Source organism: Strix uralensis, chromosome 1, assembly GCF_047716275.1.
Source record: "Strix uralensis isolate ZFMK-TIS-50842 chromosome 1, bStrUra1, whole genome shotgun sequence".
Classification (NCBI taxonomy): Eukaryota; Metazoa; Chordata; class Aves; order Strigiformes; family Strigidae; genus Strix; species Strix uralensis.
Window position 1 is genome coordinate 172,621,211 of NC_133972.1, and position 22,880 is coordinate 172,644,090.

At 45.1% G+C, this 22,880-nt stretch overlaps 1 protein-coding gene across 5 annotated transcripts in view; it reads left to right on the forward strand.

Moving 5' to 3' along the window:
- Positions 1-22,880, forward strand: part of ADGRB1 (adhesion G protein-coupled receptor B1) — a 283,323-nt gene that overhangs the window by 119,281 nt on the left and 141,162 nt on the right. For all 5 annotated transcript variants that reach the window (XM_074888977.1, XM_074888979.1, XM_074888990.1 and 2 more), the window contains exons 3-6: positions 3,301-3,459; positions 12,552-12,659; positions 18,420-18,584; positions 20,120-20,284. In XM_074888977.1, coding sequence (XP_074745078.1) covers positions 3,301-3,459; positions 12,552-12,659; positions 18,420-18,584; positions 20,120-20,284 — 597 coding nt within the window. The remainder of the gene's footprint in view (positions 1-3,300; positions 3,460-12,551; positions 12,660-18,419; positions 18,585-20,119; positions 20,285-22,880) is intronic.

The following is a 22,880-nucleotide window of genomic DNA, read 5'->3' on the forward strand; positions in this document are numbered from 1 at the left end:
CTGAGTGATGGGGCATGTGTGCAGCCACTGCAGTGACAAAATCCCGCTCGTGTCTCTTCTGCAGCATCTGCACTGGGCTAAAAGCATCCGTGTGTTACCACAGCTCAGCTGCTTCACAGCCATGGTAGCTCATTCATTTCTTATTACCCAGCCACCTCTTTCCACCAGCCAGATACTTTCAAGCAGTGGACAGAAAACCCAAGTGTTTTACTCATGGCACAGCATTTTTTCCCCCTCAAAGATGGGATGGGTATAACTTCATATAATAGGCCCTTAACCGCTTGTTTACAGCACCACTAAAAAAGACAGATCACTTGAAACAGTGAATGAGTAGACCCAGGAAAAGAAGGGAGATTTCAAAAGGTTTATCTGACAGCCAATAAACAGGATAAATAACATGCAGTATTTCATTTGTCAGGACCATGGGACAACCTGATGATAAAAAAGGACTACTCCATAAAGTGGGGAATACCTTTGTCTTGGCTATAAATGCCTCCGTTGATTTAATAAGTGCTCTGGTACTTCTTTAGCTTCTCTTTAGTACTCAGAAATGGGATGGAAACTGAGGAATAAGGAGAGGGAGGAAATTATCTGTCCTCAACCTCATAAAGAGATCTCATTCCAGCTAAGAGTTTGAAATCATTATGGTTTTTGTCTTATGTTGACTGGTTCTCCCATTGCTGAGGATAAGCAGCGTGAGAAGAAGTCAAAGACTGGAACCTACACTATCCCCTGCTCTTTCCTGTAGCGAGACCAGGCAGTATTTGTTTCTACATATTTTTAGGAGTTAATGTCATCATAATAGGTTATATCCTGAAATGCAGACCTGTTTGAATAACCCATCATCAAACTGGGGACACCGTGACAGGCAGTCAGTCTGGGTAATCAGTCTGTATTTTACTTACAAACACAATACAAAAAAAACCTTTTAAGACACTGGAGCAATTATGCATTTTGACTCAAAAAACATCCCAAGCAAATAAATCATTAACTTAGCCAAGGTTTGTGTGGAGCTACTTTCTCCTTTCCCTAGCCCCACTCCTAATCTGCAAGGGAGTGAAGTAAAGAAAGACATCCTTAAAAGGGCAAGCAAAGAGTTGATTAGCTCCTAAATGTCTCTGGTTACAGATATCCTATTGATCAGCTCACACAAGGCATCAGGCTACCTGCCATTATGCCAGTGGCCTCTCTTGCAACTGAAACACAATCTGTCTCCCATCAGGAAATTGGAGAGACAAGCCTGTTTCCCTGTGCTGTTTAGAAAAGGAATCAGCAGAGAAAGTGACTTTCAAGGGAAAGACAGTCTCCTTCAAGGTCAAATATTTATTGTGTGCCAATAGCATCTTCCGCACTGCTGCCAGGATCTCTGAGCACCTTGCTGGCAGGTTCACTAGCCTGCATTTCCATCCTTTTCTATTTTCCCATGTTATTCTCATTATTAAGTATCTAAGCAGATTCCACTGCATCCAGCAGTGTGAATGTTGCTGAGCATGTGTTTATTTTCACTCTGTCTTGGGAGCAAAAGTTAGAGTGCAGCTACGCTGGTGGTAGTAGAGTATGAACTCACAGCTCTATGCTGTGGAGGTGGATGAGTATCTGCCCACCCCTGTGCAAGGGGGTGCTGGTAATGTCCCTGTATTCTGATCTGGCACCTAGCTGGGCTGTTGAGGACCATCTTTTTTCACAGACAGGGTTGGTTTCCTGCCTAGAGTGTGTAGGGACAGAGAAGCCCACAGCTCAGAGGACAGCCGTGATCTCCATTGACTCATAAATAGCAATACAGGGAGGCTGAGTCAGCTGAAATGGATCATTTGCATCTCTGAAATCTCTGACTGTTGGTGAGAAAAAGAAAAGGGGCTTTATTTCATTTTTATTTTAAAAAGCAGCATTCATCTTTCTCCCAATGTTTCCTCTCTTCAAAAAACTACATCTTTAGCTCATTATCTTTATCTCTGCCTGAGCGTGGCATATCACAGCTGAATTTCTTGGACCTGAAGCATCTCCAAGGGTAGCTGTGGGTGATGAAAGAACACACAGCAGGAAAAGCAGCCACCTGAGAGTGGCCACCTCTGGGATGAAGGGCCACCTCTGCTCCTCCTCATGAGGTGGGCAAACGATGGAGCAAAAGCCGTCACCAGCTGTTAGAAGCAGAGGCCTATTACAGAGCAGATTTTAGCTTGCTGTGTATAGCCGACAAGAAGTGAATCGACCACTGAGGGATATGACAGCTTATCCATCACTCAAAGGGCCTGGATGATCCCCTGCTGTCTTTTTACAACATGAAACCCAGTTTTCCTGGGCTCCCTGCAGGAGTCCTGCTGTAAGGCTTTGGACTGTGGGAGGTAAGACAGATTCAGATGGCCTTCATGGTCCACCCTGCCATCAATGTTTATGGACATCCCACCAGGGCCGGTTGTTCTTGGTAGCAAGCTGGAAAGATGAATGGTGGAGAAGGCTGCAGAGGTTCAGCATTTCCCTTCTGCAAGTGATAGGGTCATGCCTGCAGAAAGGGGCTTGCTGGCTCCATCAGCTTGCAGGGCTGTAGCTGGTGGTACAAGGGGGAAAGCTGCGTGTTGCTGACACCAGCACTGAGGATGACTGGGAAGGAAAGTCAAAACAGCACCTTCATCTTATGATGCTCACAGCTTGCTCCCCTTGGGTGTTGCAAGGGTGCTAGAGAGGAATATCATTCCCACACCAAACCTGTCCTTAAGAACAGCCAGTGCCTCTCTGTGGCTGCTGGTATCTGCAGGTGGGGAAAAGGAGTGTCCTTTTGGGGGTGGAATGGGTGGTAGGACTCCCGCCCCTTCCCAGTTCCCTTGTACTGTTTGCACATAGACATGTGTGTTTGAGTGGGGGAAGAGGGAGGAGAGACAACCTCACCGATGCTGGATGTGTATCTGGAAGTGGTTTTTGCAAGTGCCTTCTGGGATTAGGAGCCAACAGGCCACAAAATGGGCAGAGGGCCTTCTCAGAGGAGGGGACCACTTTGCTGCAGCAAGCACCAAAAGAGCTGGACTAGTTAGAAATGGGACAGGGTTTCCAGGGAGGCAAAGTCCCTGTTTAAAGATAAGGAATAGTTGAAGAGAAGTCAATGAAAAGGGAATGCTTCTCCCTTCCCCTTCTATCTCTTGACTTTCTGGATACCCCATGGTGTCTAGTCCTACCACATTCAAAGACATCCCAGTTTCAGGGCTTGGCAGTGGGTATGTTGTAGGGTCTGCCAGGCCAGCGTTGCCTCAGCTTCCTGGGTGTTGGGCTCTCACCGAAGCTGACAGGGCTTTTCTGGATTTTGCCCAGGTGGTTGGAACCCATGGTCAGCTTGGGGCGACTGCACCAAGGACTGCGGGGGAGGCCTGCAGACCCGCATGCGCACCTGCAAGCCCCTTCCCAACGAAGGTCTTGTCTGCGAGGGAGTCCTGGAGGAAGGACGGCTGTGCAATAGGAAGGCATGCAATAGTAAGTGGAGGCATGTTCCCTTGCACGCGCGCGAGCGGGAGGCTCTTCCCAGGATGAGCTTGGCCTCATCGCCATAAATGATGAAGGATGCTCTAGAGGCACGGCGAAACTGCCGAAGGGTCGTGTCGACCTTCGCATGCGACTTCGGCTGTGCATGGCCCTGCCCTTCCCTGCCTGTCTCGCGGTCTCGCATGCACACGCACACGTGCTGACACATGTCTTCCAATACACACACCTTTACCCCAAAGAGTAGGGGTTAATCTATAGGAATTTATAAACAGGCTTACATCAGGTATCCATATGCTGGTGATAAATCTGCCACTGATGGCACAATATACACCTTTAAAGGCTTTTCTTTGACTGCTGGAGCCTCTCTCATAAATAAATAAATCATGCAGCTAAGAGAGATGCTAATCTTACTTATTTTTGGCTTAATTCACCTTCCCAGTCAAGATCAGGGTTGCTGTTCCTTTCTTTTACAAAATGAAACCTACAGTGCTAAGATATGGAGAAAGATCTGGTCATTAGACAGACACAATCCAGGGCTTCACTCTCCTCCTGTAATGCAGCATCTTTCCAGGTCCTCTTCTCCAGAGAGCAAGGGACAGATTGTCAACACCAGTCAGCAGTCAGATATCGATGGGTTGAGCTGGTGAACCTCCAGCACATCAATCCCCAGTTCTTCTTTTACGTTAGCTGAGTTGAGAGGGGGGTAAAGAGGAAAAAACAACTGCAGAAGAAACTCAGCCTAACAAATGCAAATGAATGGCTGATTATAATTATTCCCTTCTTTTTATTTCAAATTCATAGTAGAGAATGTTTGAATAACTCCTCCAACTAGTCAAATAACTAGGGAAAGTTCAACTGTCTTCAAAGGCAGGGAAGTATCTCCTGATAAAGGAGAAGTTCAAATAGAGGGACATAAATATATTTCTCTAATAAGGGCTAAAATGATTTCATGCATTTTTTACCACTTCCATAAATTTAAATCATGTTGCAATTAGTTTTTTTTTCTTTTTTTTTTTTTTTTTTTTTAATGAAACCTAGTATATGAAATTTCATCTCCTTGACTCACAGTTGTTAATTTCCCTCTGAGGTTCGCCCACACTAGGGATATTTAATCTACATCCCCCACACTTGCAGGTGACTCTGTAGTCATAATGTAACTGTAGCTTGGGGCAGTGAGAGTAAAACTGCAAAGACCTGGAAGCTGGACCTGAAAGGAGGTCCAGCTGTGGGATCTGAGCATGCCTGAATGTTGTTGGAGGAAGGACCATGCTGGTCTTAGTGGACAATGCCATGAAGGAGAAGAAGGTCAAGATGGCATTGTAGGTGTGTAGAGGGGGCTCTGCAGGTGTGGCCATTCTTTGAACTTGGGGCACATGGGACAACACGCGAAAAAACATCCTTAGAGTGCCCCTCCTGTGCTGGACAAACAAGGGGGGGACCCAGCTCCCAGACTCTCTTTGCAGGGCATCCATCCCCATCTCAAACCATCTTCAAAGCCTTCCATGGGACCTGTTTGCTTCCTTCACAACCCTCTTGAACTGGATGCAGGGGGTGGACTAGACACTGTTTTCTAGGTCAAGCCTCACCAGCACTGAATAAGGGGCATAACATCTTCCCTTGATCTACCCCAGGGACAAAACTTTGTTCTTCTTCATGATAGATCTCCTGAGGTTGCTGTGGCAAGGAGGGATGAAGTTAGATGGTGGGCAACCACGGAGCCTGGAAGTCTGGGTAGGGTTTTCAGCTCTACTGACTGCACAGAGCACAGCAGTGAAGGATGAATCACTATTTACTCTCTATTTATTCACTTGTCTTTTCCAGAACACAACATTCAGCAAAGCTACTCTTAAGTGCAGAAAAACCTGGTTGTGACCCAAGGGGCTATGATTCAATAAATGATTTCACTTGTCTACTTGTCCTCTTTCCATTACATTCCCAGTCAACTCTTACTCCACATTGCAGTGAGGTTAGTTCCGTTGAGTTTATTTGGGAAGAAAGGATCTTGAGTTAAGTGGAAGGCCCTAGTTTGGAAAAAGAGGATGCCCACAGAGTGGAGCAGCACAAATTGATTTATCCCTTTAAAATAAATAAGTCAATTCTGATTAATTTTCCCAAGGGCCTCTTTGCAGACAAACTGTTGAGCCCCATTGTGATACTTTCAGGCTGGCAAGCTGGAAAGCATTTGAGAGAAGATGTGAAGAATTAATCTTTCAAGAAGACTTGTCCCTGCACATCTTGAGGTCTGTGTCCTACCTCAAGATAAACCTGTATCTCTTCATACCTACCAAAAAGCTGTGCATTTGGCTCTGAACTCTCTCCTCAGTGAATCTGTCCCTTGTTGCCTTTGCAGCCATGCCCAAAAGAGGTGTACTTTTGACCCAGGAAAGGCTTTTAATTTTTTTTTACACATATCCTTTCCTTCTCTTTACTGTGATCTGTACCAAAACCTGAGAGTATTTAAAAGTAGAATAAAAATCCTGTTTTAAATGTGTCACTGTTATTCTCATATTGACTTTTGCTCATAGATTTGTTAGGGATGAGTAGGCTGTTCATTCTTCCACTTGAACTGTTATTTTCCTAAGTGTTCATTATACATTGCAGTTAAATAGATTCTAATTCACTTTTTTTAATTTAAAAAAAAAAAAAAAGGAGAAAAGAAGGACTGGACAGAAGAACATCTTTATCCTGAATTGTGAAGCATTTCAGTAGCTTGTAATAATACCTGACTAGCTCTCCAGGTATTGTGGAGTAGCTGACACCTTAATTTTCTAGTAGAAAACAAACAGGAAAAATACTATTTTCCTTGACCAAAGGGCCATCTATAATCCTGATAAAACAGCTAAACAAAACAGGGATGAGCACCCTGATATTTCACTCTTTGCTGTGGGGGTAAATCGAAACTTGTCCAAGGAAACTAATACCACCACTGAAAAATAAAATCAGTTGCTGGCCAAGAAAGTTAGGTTAGAATAACATAGAAATCACCACCACCTTCAAAACAAGGGTAAGCCCATCTCTTTTCTTTAGCCTCTCCTTCATTACTCCTACCAAAGTGGCTCATAAGCTGATGGGTGATTGATTAACAAGAGTGTTTCAGCTGTTTATTTGGATCTCCAGAAGCAGGGAGAGGTCTTAGTCTTATACAGCATCTGGAGCAGTTTGGATGCTGCCACTCAGCTCCCTGGAGCTGCTGAGACGAACTTTTGCAGAGGATCTGTGAGGGTTTCGTTAGTTGTTTTATTTTACCTGGCCATGGCAAATGCACTAGAGGGATCTAACCTTTCTTGTCACACAGCTCTTACCTCAGGCAGATCTTCTCCAGGTCCTGCCATCCTTCCTCTTGCAGAACTGCCCCAGGTGGACCTTCAGAGGGTCTCAGTATGCAGCAGTGGGAATGGTGGTTCTCAATTTTTCCAAGAGGTGTGACTTCTGGCAGATTGGTCATTGAAACATAGGTATAGCCACGTGGTTCCCAGAGCTGAGTCTGAAAACATTGTCTGGAGGCCATAGTGTTGTTTGAATCACTGCACAGGGACAGCTCAATGACTCCACAGGTGCCACTTGTATGTGGTCTTTATGTTTTTCCACTCACCTGGGCTACCATCTCTGTTGTTTCATGTAATGGGATCTCTTTCTTGATGATCTTAATTTGGCTAAATTTCCCCAGGGATACATACCCAAGGTCAACAGCAACTAAGCCAGGTAAGTTATCTACACGGGCAAAACCCGAAGGTGTAAAACACTGAAGAAAAACTTTAATGAAGGCTCATCCCAGACTGGAAAGGAAACTTTGTCTAGTAACAACAGCTTGGCTTAAGCAGAGCCTTTTTTCATGGCAGCTGTTCAGCTCAAGAGACATAATCTGAAGGACAACATTCAGTTTTTGTTGTAACTCTGATTTTTCCTTGCTAGAGGCAAAGGACCTGGTGATATCCTCCTCTCCAGCACAGACAGGGGAGAATTCCTCCATCTGTTGGATTTGGCCAGGAGCTGCTGTTTTATAGAGGGAGGAAAAAAAGCCAACCCGAGTGTGGTGGCAAGTGCTTGCAGAGGAGCTTTCCAGGTCCACCCCCTTTGGATGGAAAGGGACACCCGCTGTGCTCCGGTGGCCCCTCTTGGCTGCACAGTGCTAAAAGCCGTGGTTGCTCACAACCTGGCATGCAGAGGGTCTTCGCAGAGAGGTTGGATGGGCAATGCGGCAGGACAACATCCAAACCAAAGGGGGGATGTCATGGGCCTGACCCTGACGCTGGAATTTGGCAGTGCCGGAGAAATGCAAGAACAATCAGAGATGTAGGTGGCCTGCATTTATTCCTGGGGAATGAAAATCGGCAGAGGAGCCAGCTGAAACCCTGCCATCCCATCTGGCAGAGGCGATGCAAAACCATCTCTGACATTTATGAATATGCACATTGGGCAGATACGTCTCCCCTAAGCTGGGAAAGAGGTGGCCGCATCCTGCCATCAGGTGCAGAAGTGTGACACCGGTGCAGTCCTGCTGATCCATGCTGGATTTTCAACATCAAGAGGGTTCAGGATCTAGTCCTTCAGCTGTGCAACTGCTCGTGGTGTGAAGAAACGCGTGTTCCACATGTCATTCAAAATACTGCGCCTCAGTCTCTGCCACCCCTGATTTTCATTAAAAATAACCTTTTTGCTGCAACCACCAAGCTGAAATATCCTATGCACGTGTAAGAGCATCTTCATTCCCCATAGGACAGGCTAGAATTCATTGCAAGATGAAAAAACATCTTGACCTATCGGTACCTGCTGCTGCTTGCAGAGACTTCATCCTGTCCCCCCTTTTAATGGTGGTTCAGACATTTCACATCTGGGAGTCACACATCTCACCCAATGACATTTTCTCGAGTCTTAGATGTTCAAACCGAGATGTTTTGGGCCATTTCCTTACCTGGTGCAACTGCCATATATCCAGTGGCCTCCAAAATTGCCCTGTTCTACATCCACTGAGATCTTGGTTTTTAGGGATTGTTACTGATTCTGCCCTTCTCGGTTTTACTCCTTTAGCAGCTGCTAGATGCCCCAGAAACTCCATAGCCAACACCTTCTCCTTTAGTTTTACTGCACTGAGATACATTCAGTCCATTCCAATGGAGTTTTTTAATCATCCCTTCCCGCTCTTTGCCTGGATCCATCCTTTCATTCCCACCACCCCAGCTTGCCTGACTAATTTTCATGATCCTGTTATTTTCTTTGCCTCTCCTGTTTAGGAGACGAGTATAGCGGGAAGAGTGCGTAGCTCTGATGAGACATGCTTAGACATTAAAACCTTGGCCCACAACACTGCAAAGTCTCTGCATTTATTTTTTTTTCCCTTGGTTGTGTTGCAAGGTGCTGTCTGACACATTACATGTTCTCATTAGAAGTGTTGGTCACCTGCTTCCTCTTCCCACTACTGCCAGCATTGCAAGATCATCCTCCGCATCCACATTTGAGCTCTGTTCTTCCAAAATCTCATGTGCTTGTCTTTGCTTGCAATTCAAACATCTCTGTGTTCCCTTGAAGGGCATTATTCCTCTAGCCCTCATGCTAGCTTCTCCAAGGTGCTGAGTATTTCCACAATGTGCCATCCTCATGGCATTTACACAGCTGGGATGTAAATCAAGTCTAGGTTTTCCTTTAATCCTGGCATTACTCCTCTCCACTGACTCCATTGTGGGAAGCAGGCTGCTGAAATCCAACCAATTCCCCACTACCTTTATTTTGTGACCTCCACGCCATCAAGTTCAGGTACATTAAACCCACATCAAAGCATCTCTTGCACCAACTTTGCCTTGTGCATAAAGGACCCGGCTTCTCCCTCCTTTGTCCAGAACCACGGTTGATTTTTCCATATATTTAAGGCAACTGTCCAGGTTAAATCTAAGCCATGCTCCGTGTTAAATGGAGACAGACGTGCTTCTCTGCAACACCTTTTCCAAAGGGGACGCAGCTTGCCTGTGTAGTGGAGTGACCCCAGCATGGGTTTAGAGGCAGTCTTTGTTGGGGGAAGCTTGGGGCAAGCTGAAAGGGTCACACATTCAGCCTCTAGACCTGATTGCCTTTAAATAGGAGGAGCAATAACAGCACAGGCTTGTCATATCCATCAGGGAACAAAGAAAATAATGCAAGTCCTTCAAGACTAGGATCAGGCATTAGGAGATGTCAGACTAGTGAGATGAGATCCAGGGTGCCAGGGTTGCATTTAAAACTTTTATATTTCTCTTTTATCTTTAGAATCATAGAATAGAATCATAGAATCATTTAGGTTGGAAAAGACCTTTAACATCATCGAGTCCAACCATAAACGTAACAATGCTAAGTCCACCACTAAACCATGTCCCTAAGCACCACATCTACATGTCTTTTAAATACCTCCAGGGATGGTGACTCAACCACTTCCCTGGGTAAGCAGAGAGCATATTACAGGAAAAGACAAGAATCTGACAAAAATCATCTCCCCCCTCCATAAAATGAGCGTGTCACTAGAACTAAGAAGGATGAAAAAAGAAAAAAAACCAAACATGTAGAAGTATGTGAGAACTCTTGAATCCCACAGCTACTTCAGGCCTGATGCTCTAAGATACCAAGTACTTGGCAAAGACCAACATTCAGGCAAGCAAGATGTTATTCTGCATTCTTAGCAGAACATTCAGAGTTTTGTATTCTTAGGTTATAAGCATCCTGGGACTATGAGATTACAGAGCTATAAATTATTACCATGGAAGCCCTAGAAATCCACTCTCTTCTATCGTTTTAACTGTTGCACGAGTGACTGAAGTACCCAGCTGGAGGCAACATACTACAATCAGCTCCTGTGGCACCCAGGACCTTTTCATCCAATATAACAGATGAGGAACTGGACCCATCTAATCACTTAGATTAATTTATATTTATGTGCTCACACTAAGATCAAGATAGAAATACTATACTCCCTCATTTCATGATCTCTGGAAGCTAGTAGACAGGTGATCAAAAAGAACTGTACCTCATCAAAACAAGGGGGTCTTCTCTCCTTCCCTCTGTCTTGCCTCCTATCTCTGTGTCCATCCATCCATCCATGCTCAGCAGCTACTTCTGTGATATTCTCTCTCAGGTTTTCCTTGTCACCTTCCTTTCTCTGGGCAGCTGACAAAGCCATCCAAGCTCCACATCTACCCTCTGTTTCTCCTCCCAGCCTAAATAAGTCTCTGGGAGGCCTATCAAGATGGAGAATTTTTGTGTTCTTGTGATTTGTATGCTTTCATGAAGAGGACTTAAATCAGAGCAGATGAAAGTGCATGGGTATAGCCAGCAATGGGTGGTGGGAATGGAGGGAGTTTGTGATGTGTCCTAAATATGGGACTAATTTAACTTGTCTCCTAAGCAAACTGAAGACACTGGATATTGGAAACATAGTTAGAGGTTGGCATTTTTTTAAAAATGAATCTCACACAGGCAAGTCCCATGACTTTGTAGCTATTAAAAACATATGATTTGGGTCCTTTCCATTCCAGCAAAGAGCCAGACAAAAACAAGATGTGTGCAAGTAGCAGGATGTTTGTAGCCCTGATGTCCAGCTATCAGTGCCTTTCCTTTGATGATGGCAGTCAGGTGACTGCCCCATCCCATCCCCTCAGCCAGCAGCCTGCAACCAGTCAGTGCTGGGAAGGTTTAGAGAAGTTGGCGTGACCAGTTCCTAAGTTTCTTAAGTCCTGCTTTCAGGCAGCAGCAATGGGAAATAATATATTTTCATAAACTAGATGAGCCTCTTCCATGAACCAAGCTGCTGAATATAAAGTCTGGCTCCTGGTAGGAAATCTCTGAATCACTCCTCTCCCTCCTCTGCTTTCCCTTTTTGGATGTCAATAAAGACTCCTGCCACCACACTGAAGCTTCATTAACCTTTATTAATTTTCTCAGTGTTCCGGGATCAAATTTGACACCATTTCATCTCTTGGCAGTTTGTACTTCTTGAAAAGATGTCTGACTGTTTCACCTCCTTGGGGAAAAAGATCTTCTGTCTGGTACTTGCTGTTTGGAAACAAATTGGTTGCCAGATCACAGATTACTTGGGCTCAGCTCTGCTCTCTGTTATTCTGCATCACTCCGGTGGAGTCAGCTGAGCTCTCCTGATTTACAGCAGGCAGTACTGGTGGGCAGGATTTGGTTGCTATTGCTCGGTTGTTTCTCTGTTTACTAGGGAGGGTATGTGTCGGGATTGCAACATGCCCAGTAAGATGGAGAACAGAAATTTTAGTTTCCCCTGTAGAAAATTCAGGGCTGATCCACATGGGATGCAGATGCATTTGGAACGAACAGGGGTGTTATCTGTCAGTCATGAGTTAAATGCCTTTACTTTATAGTGGATGTATTATTTACCTTCTGATCTCAACACCATGGTCTTCAGTGGGAGATTTTCAGTTAGGACACTAGGGTCAGGAGCTTCGTTCTTTCACCTGATTGGAAAGGTGCCCAGCCATAACTCTGTTGATACATAACTCACTTTGTTGATACCAGACCTTCATCCCTCCTTGTTGCTGTGGTAGGGTAGAGTCTGTGACGGAGACATCCTTTTGAGCTATCCCTTTCCTTTTCACCTGCCCTCACCTGCCTGCTCCAATCAGCATTTTCTGGTTACTCTACAGAGCATTGCTTGGTAGATGTTGATTACAAGGCAGGGTTTTCCACCAGAAAATACTGCCAGTCACAACCATAGATCTCAAAACACTGCTAGGGATGGTGGGATTCATTGTCAGCACATCTGAAAAGGTTAAATCCTCCACAAGTACAGCAAAGAGTACAGACACCCTAGAAAATCATTGAAATTGATTAAAGACCAGACATAAGGGATCATATTCTGCATGGTCCCAAGTTTCACTGAGAAACAAGGGGTTGAACTGCCAGCCAGTCCAAATCTTGCAGGCTGGCTCGGTGCTAAAGCCTTGGGGACTGCTGGTGGCTAGGGGTGTTGGGGTTGGAAAGCAGGTGGTTGTGTCAACCGAACGTTGCAGGTCGCTGTTGTTTATACATGTAACCTTTGTAGTGAAAGATCTTGCAGAGTGAACCAAGGTGTATTTACATGACCCATTACCTTGCCATAGCCAATGGACGCTATAATTCCAGAAGCCAATCGCTGAGGTCCACAGATAACAGAAAGCGAGAGGACACTGACGAACTGCAGCACTACGGGTACCCTGCACCTCAAATAGGTAAGCTCTGACCTACCACGACAGCCTCTGGAGCTGACACACTGCCTGGTCACTGCACTTCCCAGCTGGGCTGGGCTGACTCCATTGACTCGCTTTGCTGTTTCAATGACCCAGCTAACCAACTCTTTTCCCCCCAGGTTAGTGTGGGCTTATCCAACAAGTCACACACTGAGCAAATGGTCATCACCCAGTTTGTTCCCATCCCATTACTCTACAGGGTTTTGTGTTGTTGACGTTAGCCAGAGAAGGCAAAAAGGGTTAGATGCAAACCTTTAACAAGACCATGCATCTCATGGACCGCTTCTCATCACCCTTTCTACTTCTTAGTCACTGCTTTGTCTAAACTATCTAAACAGCCATGGTTCATTAAGCCAAAGCTGACCTTACTGCAATACAGCCTCTTTCCTGATGTCCATGTCATGTCTTCCCACTGACTGTAGGAGGAGGTGTCCAGGGCATGATGGGGAGAAAGCAAGACTGCTTTCCTCTGTCACTGGGTCTTTAGTGCTGTGCAAGGACTTGTATCTGGTGGGTTCTGCAGCAGGACGTTCCACCTTTCTGCAACAGAAGGGGACTAATATGTATTAATATCAGAGAGGTTTTGTGCTCTCCCTTCATGTCTGTCTTTCGTGGCAGGAGCTCAACACACCATGGGTCTTTGGCAAAGCAAGATGTGCTGAACCTGACTACAGGTTAAAATAATTTCCCAATGACTTTACAAATATTTTGTGCTCTAGAAAGGCTTCAGACAGGTGACTTGTAGAGCCAGAGCTGTGAAATAGATTATAAGGGAGAGCAGGTCATATTCAGGTGTAAATTAGTTATGCTCCATCCAACCCAGCAGCACTTTGCCAGTGTGCAGCATCAGGAAGTTGTGTTGCGTGGAGGCTCTGGTGATGATTGGGAAATGGCTGGGGTTGTGGCTTTCAACACAAAGTAGGGGACAGTCTGAATGTCCTTGCTACCGTACACTGAATCTGGTCCCTCCAGTGGGAGCAGCTCCATTGCCTACTGGATCAGTGGCAGCTGGCAAAAGACTGCAGGAGAGGGAGGGCACTTGCACCACTATAACTTGGTGAAGCTGAGCTCAATCTCTCAGTCACACGTGTCCAAATAGGGAGGAAGAGAAAGCACTCCAAGGCAGGTCCTGTGATGTCCTCTTTTTTTCCTACTCTGCCTGGTCCCAGGTGCTTGCCCAGTGCTTTGTTCCAGGCTGTAGCTTAGCCATCAGGTTTATAGCTTGACATTTCTTCCCACCGTGGGTCTGGATACTGCATCTGGGCTCAGGGACATCTCTATTAACTCCCTGCCGTCCTAGCCACTGCTGTAGTGTGGCTGACTCGGGCTGTGGTATCCCTCAGTGCAGCATGGGCTGGGAGATGCACATTGTCCTGTGGCAAGCTTGCCACATTCATGCCAGTGTCCCAGGAGCAGCAACTGCAGCCAAGTTGCTCAAAGAAATCAGGATGGAGATGTAAAGACCAGGCAGAGGGTACAGCCCAGGAAGGAATTTAGAGGGAGTCTTTAGCTGGAGTTGCCAAAGCAAAGTCAAGCTCACATCTTCTCTAACAATTAACACAGTTCATAGGGGATGAGCCATTTCCCATCCACTCAAGACCTGGAAAAATGTGAAATACAAAAAATAGCTGATGCCAGCTATAAGGACTAGGGATGAGGAGATGGCCCTGCCCAGTTAAAGGCTAGTATTTTCTCCTGACAGCCCTCTGCAGCCCTGGTGTCCAGGTTCTGTTGGCCTATAGGCTTGGCACAGTTGTGCTCTCAGCTGCAGTGCCGCTGGCTGCCCATGTGTCTCTCCCAGAAGTAGCACAAGAGTGAAATCCAGCCCAGCAGGTCCCTGGCACGGGCCTTCCAGGCTCAGCCCACAGCCTGCTTCCAGGAGGTCTTTGCCAGCAGCAGGATGTGAGTGAAGAAGCGGCTGCACGTGGTGAGATGTCAGATTGACAGACGATGCCAAAAAATAAAGGGATCCTGGCAGAGGGATGACAGCGATATGCCGCTCCATTAGTGCTGAGGGAGGAAGTGTCACGGAGAAGCTGCAGGCACTGATGGGGACCCCACAGCCAGCTGAGCTCTCTGTAAGGTCAGTTGAATTACTCTCAGGGCTAGCCAGGCACTGGAAAGGATCCTGAATTGCAGTGCTACATCCCCGTGGAGTGACACCCAAAGTGTCTACTTCTGCAGCACCTGCTGGGCCCTCTCCAGCTGCAGGAGAGGTGCTGCAGCTGGCTCTGTGGGAGCAGCAAGCCCTGCAAAGGGCTATCTTCCCACCTGAAGTGGGGTCCTTGCCCTTGCGAACTCCTTTAGGACACTCCTGTTAATCCCCAAGGAAACCTGGAGCATCACAGGAGTAATCAAAGATCAATCTGACGGAGGTATCCCTCTACAGGCTCCAGTCATGATGGAGGGCAGTGCATGGCCCCTTGTCCTCTGGGGAGTGAAGACCAATTAGGTGGAGTGTATCTCTGGCAGGTCTAATTATAAGACAACACTGAATTGCACTAGGGGGCTTTCAAACCCAGTGAGCATGATAGACTTCTTGTCCTTATATCAAAAACCAGAGCCAGGATCCACTTCTGGGATAAATAATTGGAAGATACTGCATCCAGTAATTAGTATTTGCTACAGTCCGACCCACAAGGGTGCAGAAATTCTCCTCACACATAGTTTTGACAATAGGCAATATTCTGCTTCTCTTGAATGGAGAATGAGAGAGCTTGTTCTGATGCCTGAGAGCATCTCAGAACTGAGTCTTGTGTGGTTTGAAAATCAGTTGAATTTCTGCTAGATTTGAGACTAGACTGGACATAGTGCCACAGTAGACTGAGATAAATTGCTTAACTCAAAATGACGCCAAACCCAAAGGAATAACCAACTTGGAAAATAAACTATATTATGGATTTAAAAGCCAGGGCTTGGTGCACTGTGAAAGATGATAATTGAGGAGATTTACCTCTAACCGTAGATATTTCTACTGTGAAAAAGCAAAGGCCAAAATCAACAAAGAAGATAAAAGAGGCAGAAGAGGTGGAATCTGGTTCAAAGATGACATTCTTTCATCTAGTGACATAGTACCTCTTGTGAATATGGAGATTGTAAAACCACAGTCAGCTCTGAATGGGGAGGAGGTGGGATGGCAGAATCTCCAAGTCATGAGTTGCTGGTGGAAGAGGGCACTGTGTCTCTGCAAGTCTCTCAGAAAGACTTTTGGGCATGAACTGGCAGCATTTAACTACCAAAAAATGCCAGCTTCCTGCCACTGAAGAACTCAATGCTGTTGGGTATAGTACTGGGGATGTTGCTCAAAGTCAATGGAAGGTGTTCTCTGAGCAATGCAAAGCCATCGTCTGTTCGTGCAGCATCCGAGCAGGTTAGGCAGCAGGTATGGTTGGGATTTGTGGGCCAAGGGGGAATCTCCTGGGGTCTGGGCCACTCTGGATGGAAAATGCTGAAATGATGGTACAAAAAAGGTAACTTACTGGTGGTAAACTCACAGAATCACAGGATTGTTTGTCTGACAGAGCCAGTCAATTTCCTTATTGGAGAGGCAGCAAAATTACCATGGAAATGCAGACCTCTATATACCGGCAGATCTAATACTTGAGAAACAGGATATGGGAATGATGTTTTCTTGAAACCCCAAGCCCTCAAAACACACACTGTCTCCTACACATCCCAGAGAAAAACCAATGGTCCATAACATTTATCTAACTGGAACTGGTTGGGTAGATTAATGAAACAAAGCGTAAAAGCAAAGGGAAACAGTATTGAGCAACTTTGGCTTAATGAACAAAAGCAGTTACGTCTCATGATAATCATTACAATGGCATAGATGAGGTAGAGAGACTCATCCTTACCTCCACCTCTAAGTCCAGCCAGTAAATGAAGGAATGAAAGCCTGTCCATGTTATATCAAGGACAGGTCTTTCTCTACACTTTCCCCCTTCAACAGGCCTGTGCATATTGATTCACCAGCCTCCAATTAGTGGACATATTTTTAACTACCAACTGCCTGAATAACTGGAGACATTCAAAGTACATGTGCTGAAAAACATGACATATAACAAATAACTTAGATAACTACCAAAAATTCCAATGAGCAGATTGGTGACAGTCACAAACACTTGAAATCCTGCATAAAATTTCATTGCACACAGAAAACTCCCCTTAAGACACTAGTAAATAAATATATCTCCTTGAGGAAAAAGTCAGATATGCACAGCTTTAGGCAGTATTGGGCAGTTTGATGGTCTCCAACCTTTATAGTCCCCATCGCAGTTCCTGTACTGACATTGACTTTTATGCAGCTGGTTTATAACCTTCACTGCCCTACAAGCAGGCTGAACTCTCAAACTGTAGCACCTCACTGCTAGAGTCTCTTTCATGCCCCATGTTGCAGCTGATCAGTCTAATACAGCATCTGCTGTCCACCTTTCTTTGGGAATGGGATGGTGGTGTGGGAAAACATCCAAGTGTTGGGTGCAGCTCAGGCTGTGCCATGTTGTATGACCCCTGAAGTCATGCTTACCTGCTGCACCCAGTGCCATGATCTTTCTTATATCATTGGTAGTCTGCCAGGTACATCTGGTTAGGATATGACATGGTGCAGCCTGATGCTCTGAAGATCTTGCTATTAAAAGGGTTTGCCCCTCTATTATGCATCCTCAAAGATGTCCTGGTGTTTATTTGTTCCATATATGTTTGTGCCTGTGTACTATACATACCAAATGTTACGTTTTAGGTTTATCATGTGTAATTATTAGTAATCCATTGAAAACCCAAACAATGCAAAGATTAATCAAAACAAACAGAATAAGCTTTTGTTTTCATCTGGGGGAGAAAAGCGTTTTCTCAAGGGTAGACTAATGCCTACGAAACTAATGGAAAACTGTCCTTTCCCTGCCCATGTCACACTTCTGGTGACTTATCTGGAGGCTGTGCCCTGGCTGAAAGACCCTGGTATGACCATCTGTCTGCGGGGATATTAATGACAAAGGGAGTACGTCTTATTGTTTTCCACTCCCGTCTCTTGTTCAATGGGATACTTCTAGTTGCCTTTCCAATACTGTTCCATCAGGTAAGCAGTTGATAGGGACTCTATGATACCCCGGAACAGTCAGCCTTGTTCTGTGTCACATACTCAAAGCAGATCTTCTCCACAGGGGAAGGAGATGACAAGAGAAAACTCTGTGATTACTGTGATTACTTCAGACAATGTTCTTCTCAGGCACTGTCATCTTCTATTTTGTCTGCTTCTCCTCTGCCAATTGCATTGGTAGGGGCTGTGAGAAGGCAAGGAGGGGAGTTGAATTCTTACGACTGTTCAATTTATAGACACATTTACTATATCTGTCTAATCACTGTTATTAATTAGTACTATCTCTGAGTAGAAGTTACATATCCTAGCTCACAAGGTTCTGCAGGGGCTACACCCACGACCTCATCATCAGTGGTGGAGCCTGCTCTGCCCAGTGCCCTGATACTTCCACAGTGTCCTTCCCTATTTTTGTGTGTGTGTGTTACAGCTCTATGCAGTACCTCCCAAAACAACTTTTAGCCCATTGTCAACCCTCACGTTTTCTCACCAATGCCTTTGCACCCTTCTGGTCACACCACGTGTGGGACACATTGCACAGCTTCACAGATCGCCAGCAAATGATGAAGTGCAACCTGGAAAGCACTGCCCAGGAGATCCAGGTACCACGGATGCCACATCCTCACCTTCTGCTCCAACCCCAACAGGTGACCCCGCAGCGGAGGAGTGGTCCCCATGGAGTGTGTGTTCCACCACCTGCGGAGAGGGCTGGCAGACCAGGACGAGGTTTTGTGTGTCGTCTTCCTACAGCACTCAGTGCAGTGGCCCTCTCCGGGAGCAGAGACAGTGCAACAACTCTGCTGTGTGCCCAGGTGGGCTGAACATTCCATGTATGCATGGGCAGGAGGGGAAGGGAGATGCACTGCACAAAGGATTGACTGCCTGTGATATCTCCACCATGATACCTACCTCGAGGGAGATTTTTTTGTTTCCTCTTCCTTCTCTTTTTACCCTAAATCCACATACAGAGACCCTTGCTAGATCAAGCACCATTAGATGGGCACTTGTTTTGCACAGCATGGACAATTCCATGCTATCTAAAGGCAATGAACACAGTACATCTGAAAGGCACGTGCCCCTTGGGGTGTTTCCAAGCCTGGGCAGACTGGGAAAGAGAAGCACCAGATGACACTTTCACTTGCTCAGATGCCAACACTGGGCATACCATTGAAAATCAACATGAAATACTCAGGCTGCTGGTATGTTTATGAATTGAGCCAGCCATCATCTCTGTTTTCATATTCCTGCTACAATTTTGATGAAAAAAAAGTACAGTCTGGGGAGCCTGGACACTATTTTGAAGAATTATGCTATTAAACCAGGTGTATTATTCATGACTCTTGACCAGCAATATCATTGTTCAGAACCAATCTTACAATGGTGAAACCACCAAGCTTTTTTTCCGTGCTCCTTCCTGCATTTCCTCCTCTAGTTATCTCTTATCATGCAAGATGCCTGGTAACAATTGCAAAACATCAGGTTTGAACATTCTTTCCTGATGCTGGTGGATCAGTCACTGTTAGCAACCAATGAAGGACTGGAAAAATACCTGTATTTTTAATTTTTTTTCTGAAGCATTATTGGTTTTGTGTTAGCTTCTCTGGTAAAGCTGGAAGGGATGAAGTCCCTTAAGAGAGATCAATATATTCTTGTAACATTTGGCCTCTAGAGATTACAGTGACTAACCTTCCATAATTAACCTGGCCAGATTAGATTAGATTAGATAGGAGAAGATTAGATTAATATAGATTAGAAGGCTTTAGATGTCTAATTCCAGGAGTTACCAGTGATGGCCTGAGCACTACTAGAGCATGTTGCCCATCCCATTTTGTTCTTCCAAGTCTCCCTAGCTTTGCCCCTGTGGTGTCACTGACAGTAATTAGTAGCCAGACTACAGTTTTTCTGAGAACTTGAAAATGCTGTAGCCTTTGATGATTCAATGAGAAAACATGTTGAAGGAGGGAAATAAGGGTAAGAAATGAAGAAATGATGGTAAAGCTGCTTCCCAAAGGGTGGTGGGGTTTTTGTTGCTCTCTAGCTAATTGCATCTTTTGCTCAAAAAATGTCCTTTTCGCTCAAAAATCTGAAAAATTATGGTCAATTAAAAGTGTATTGCGATTTATTTCAAATAGTCTGGAAAGTAACAGACACTTAGTGTTGATACCAAAACATAAAAAATTACACAATGTTCCTCTTGCACATTTTGGGTTGGTTTCCTCTTGGCCTTCCCACACTCACGTCTCACATGCTGCTCACTCTGGGTGGGAAGATGCTGTGCTCTGTGGACTCGCTCACTTCTTCAGACCTCCTTTGGGAAAGAAACTTACTTCTTCTGCTTTGATTGCAGTGCACGGCACCTGGGATGAGTGGTCTCCATGGAGCTTGTGCTCCTCCACGTGTGGGAGAGGGTACAGGGATCGGACCCGCACATGCAAGCCCCCGCAATTTGGTGGGAACCCCTGCGAGGGCCCAGAGAAGCAAACAAAGTTCTGCAACATTGCACTTTGCCCAGGTAAGGCAGTTAGAGATTCAAAGCCTTCCCTCCGGCAGGTCTCCCCATCTGAAGATGCCCAAACATGGCTCATCGAGTGGGCCTGTAGCTGCCTCAGCTGAATCAGCACACAGTCTGCACCACCCCAGAGAGGATCCTCTATAAGGAAAGGACACATTGGAGAAGCAGCTTAGAGGTGCTTTCTGGGGTTATTCAGCTAAGCATTGTCTTAGGTTCAGATTTGCTCTGTGTAATAACTTTCAGAGGACACATTATATGGGATGGATCTGGACTGGCTCAGCTATCACTACTGTTTCCAAGAGCATCTTAAGCTTCTCACCAGTTATCCCCAGTGAATCCTTTAAAGTTATTTTGCCTGACTGGGCTTGTTATTGTGCTGGAATTAATTAGTAGTTTTAATTGCTAGCAATATACGTGCATTAATTCACTATATATGCAAGATTTCTCTCTACCTGATGCTGTTTTGGATGCAGAGATGGACTAAGAGACTTTTGAGAGCCTTCCATATTTTAATACTTATAAGTACCTTTTCCCTACCCCTAGTTTTCACTTCCAAATGTCTCTCCTCAAGTTTTTCTTTGGAACACTAGAAAGAATCCTCAAGATTAAATGGCTTTTAACACCAGGAATCCACCTGAGAGCCTGTGGCTTCTTTCCCTTGAAGCAGACAGGCTCTGGGTTTACCACAGAGCCCCCATTAATTTAACTCAAGGTGTCCTGGTGAACATGATCTGAACATGAGGGAGCTCCCCAACACTCGCCCCCCTCTTCCAGGGTAATATCAACTGACATTTTTCCAGTTTAATGAGACTCATTATGAGACATTATTATGTCCCCAGAGGAGTAGAGGGATTGTGGGAGTGATAAGAACTTTGTGAAAACATTTGTAAGAAGCCTCCTGAAATTTCCCACCCAGTTTTCACCCCAAGTAACTATCCTTGGATTTCTGGCTGAGGTCCAGAAGACTCTGCTCGGAATAAGAACATCCCAGACACCAAATTGACTCTGTCATAAAAAGACAAATTGAAGAAGTCAGACCTGGCATTGCTTGGGCAATAAAGCATACCCTGAGTTAACACTGATCCGTAATTAATTTAAATACAAAAAAATATGGGGATACACTGCAGCGAATGAAACAGTGGTGGAAAAGACAAGCAGCCCAACTGCAAGACTTCAGTTCTAATTAATGCCACAAAGGCAATCAGTGGCTTTGCAGTGCCAAATGAGTGCGGCATTGGGGGAATCATTGAAGCACAACAATGGGCGCTGCTCAGCGCTTGACACACCAGACAGTCATATCACTTATTACCGCCCTGCTCTGAGGATTTAGTACTACAACTGATAAAAATGTTCCGCTGCAGGGACAACAGAGCTTTTGTTCCTCTGTAGCAGTAGATATCGCAGGCTGAGCCCCAAGTCCTTTGGAGAGAGAGAGGGAAGGGGGAAGACAATGCCAGTCTCTGCACAGACTACACCAGCCCGACTCCAGTGAATGTTTTTGATAGACTCATGCTGTGGTGTGACAATGGCACCAAGAGGTCTTTGCTGTGGCTGTGATGCAGAGCCCTCAGCATCTTGCCCAAGAGACATCTTTACATGAGCGTAAGCGTCTGGAGGTACAACATGGCCAACTCTGTTTCTTCATTTTTTTAAACATCGTTGAAATTACAGTCTATAAATAAATAATCGCTCATCTCAAAAGCAATTACCTGTTCCCTATCCCCCACTGAATAAACAATTTATGGATGTGGTTCTCTTGTTTTCCCACCTCCAAATGCTTGCACTTCTGGTAAGCTGCCAATCATCACTGCCACAGCAGCTGGTAGGGCTTTGGTAAATTCAACATTTTTGGTAAATTTAATTTTTTGGTAAATGTACCATTTACATTGATAAATGCAATCTCACTTTTCCAACATAGGGGAATGTTAATGAAGGGCAGACATCATCAGTTCATGGAAACAAACAGCACTCCTTCAGTCAGAAAAGCCATGCTAATTTATACCTGGTAGGATCTCCTTTGTGGGGTTTTGAACCATTTCGACAGAGGAATCACCTGCCAGTCACCATTTCTTGCATTTTCCCTCTTTGGGATTGATAGACACTGACATGATGCCTTGAATTTATGCACGATGAAAACATTAAGCTTGGATTGCTAAAAACAAGCACCTTTTGGAAGTACCTTTATGCCTGCCTGATTTTTCACACCTTCTGAACTCATGTGAGCTATCTGAGTTAACAGTTCCTCATTTGGATGTTTTTGACACTTTTTTATGTGCTTGCAAACATAAAGCTGCTCAACCGCAATGGGGATTATTCAGGGCCATTCAAGTCCTTGCAGATTACACAGGGGACTAAGTTGTATGTATTTTTCTTGGACTGACAAACAAAACTAAAGAAAATGAGCTGCAATCTACAGCAATGTGATTTGAGCCAGAATTCAGACTTTTCAAGGATTCAGGTTGTTTTTCTGAGTGAGAGCTATCAGCTAATGAGAGCTAAACAGAGCATGATGACCACTGTTAATGAGAAAAAAGTGGTCCAGGAATAGCAGACTGGGTGATGGATCTGTTGATCAGGGACCAATTAGGGTATGACT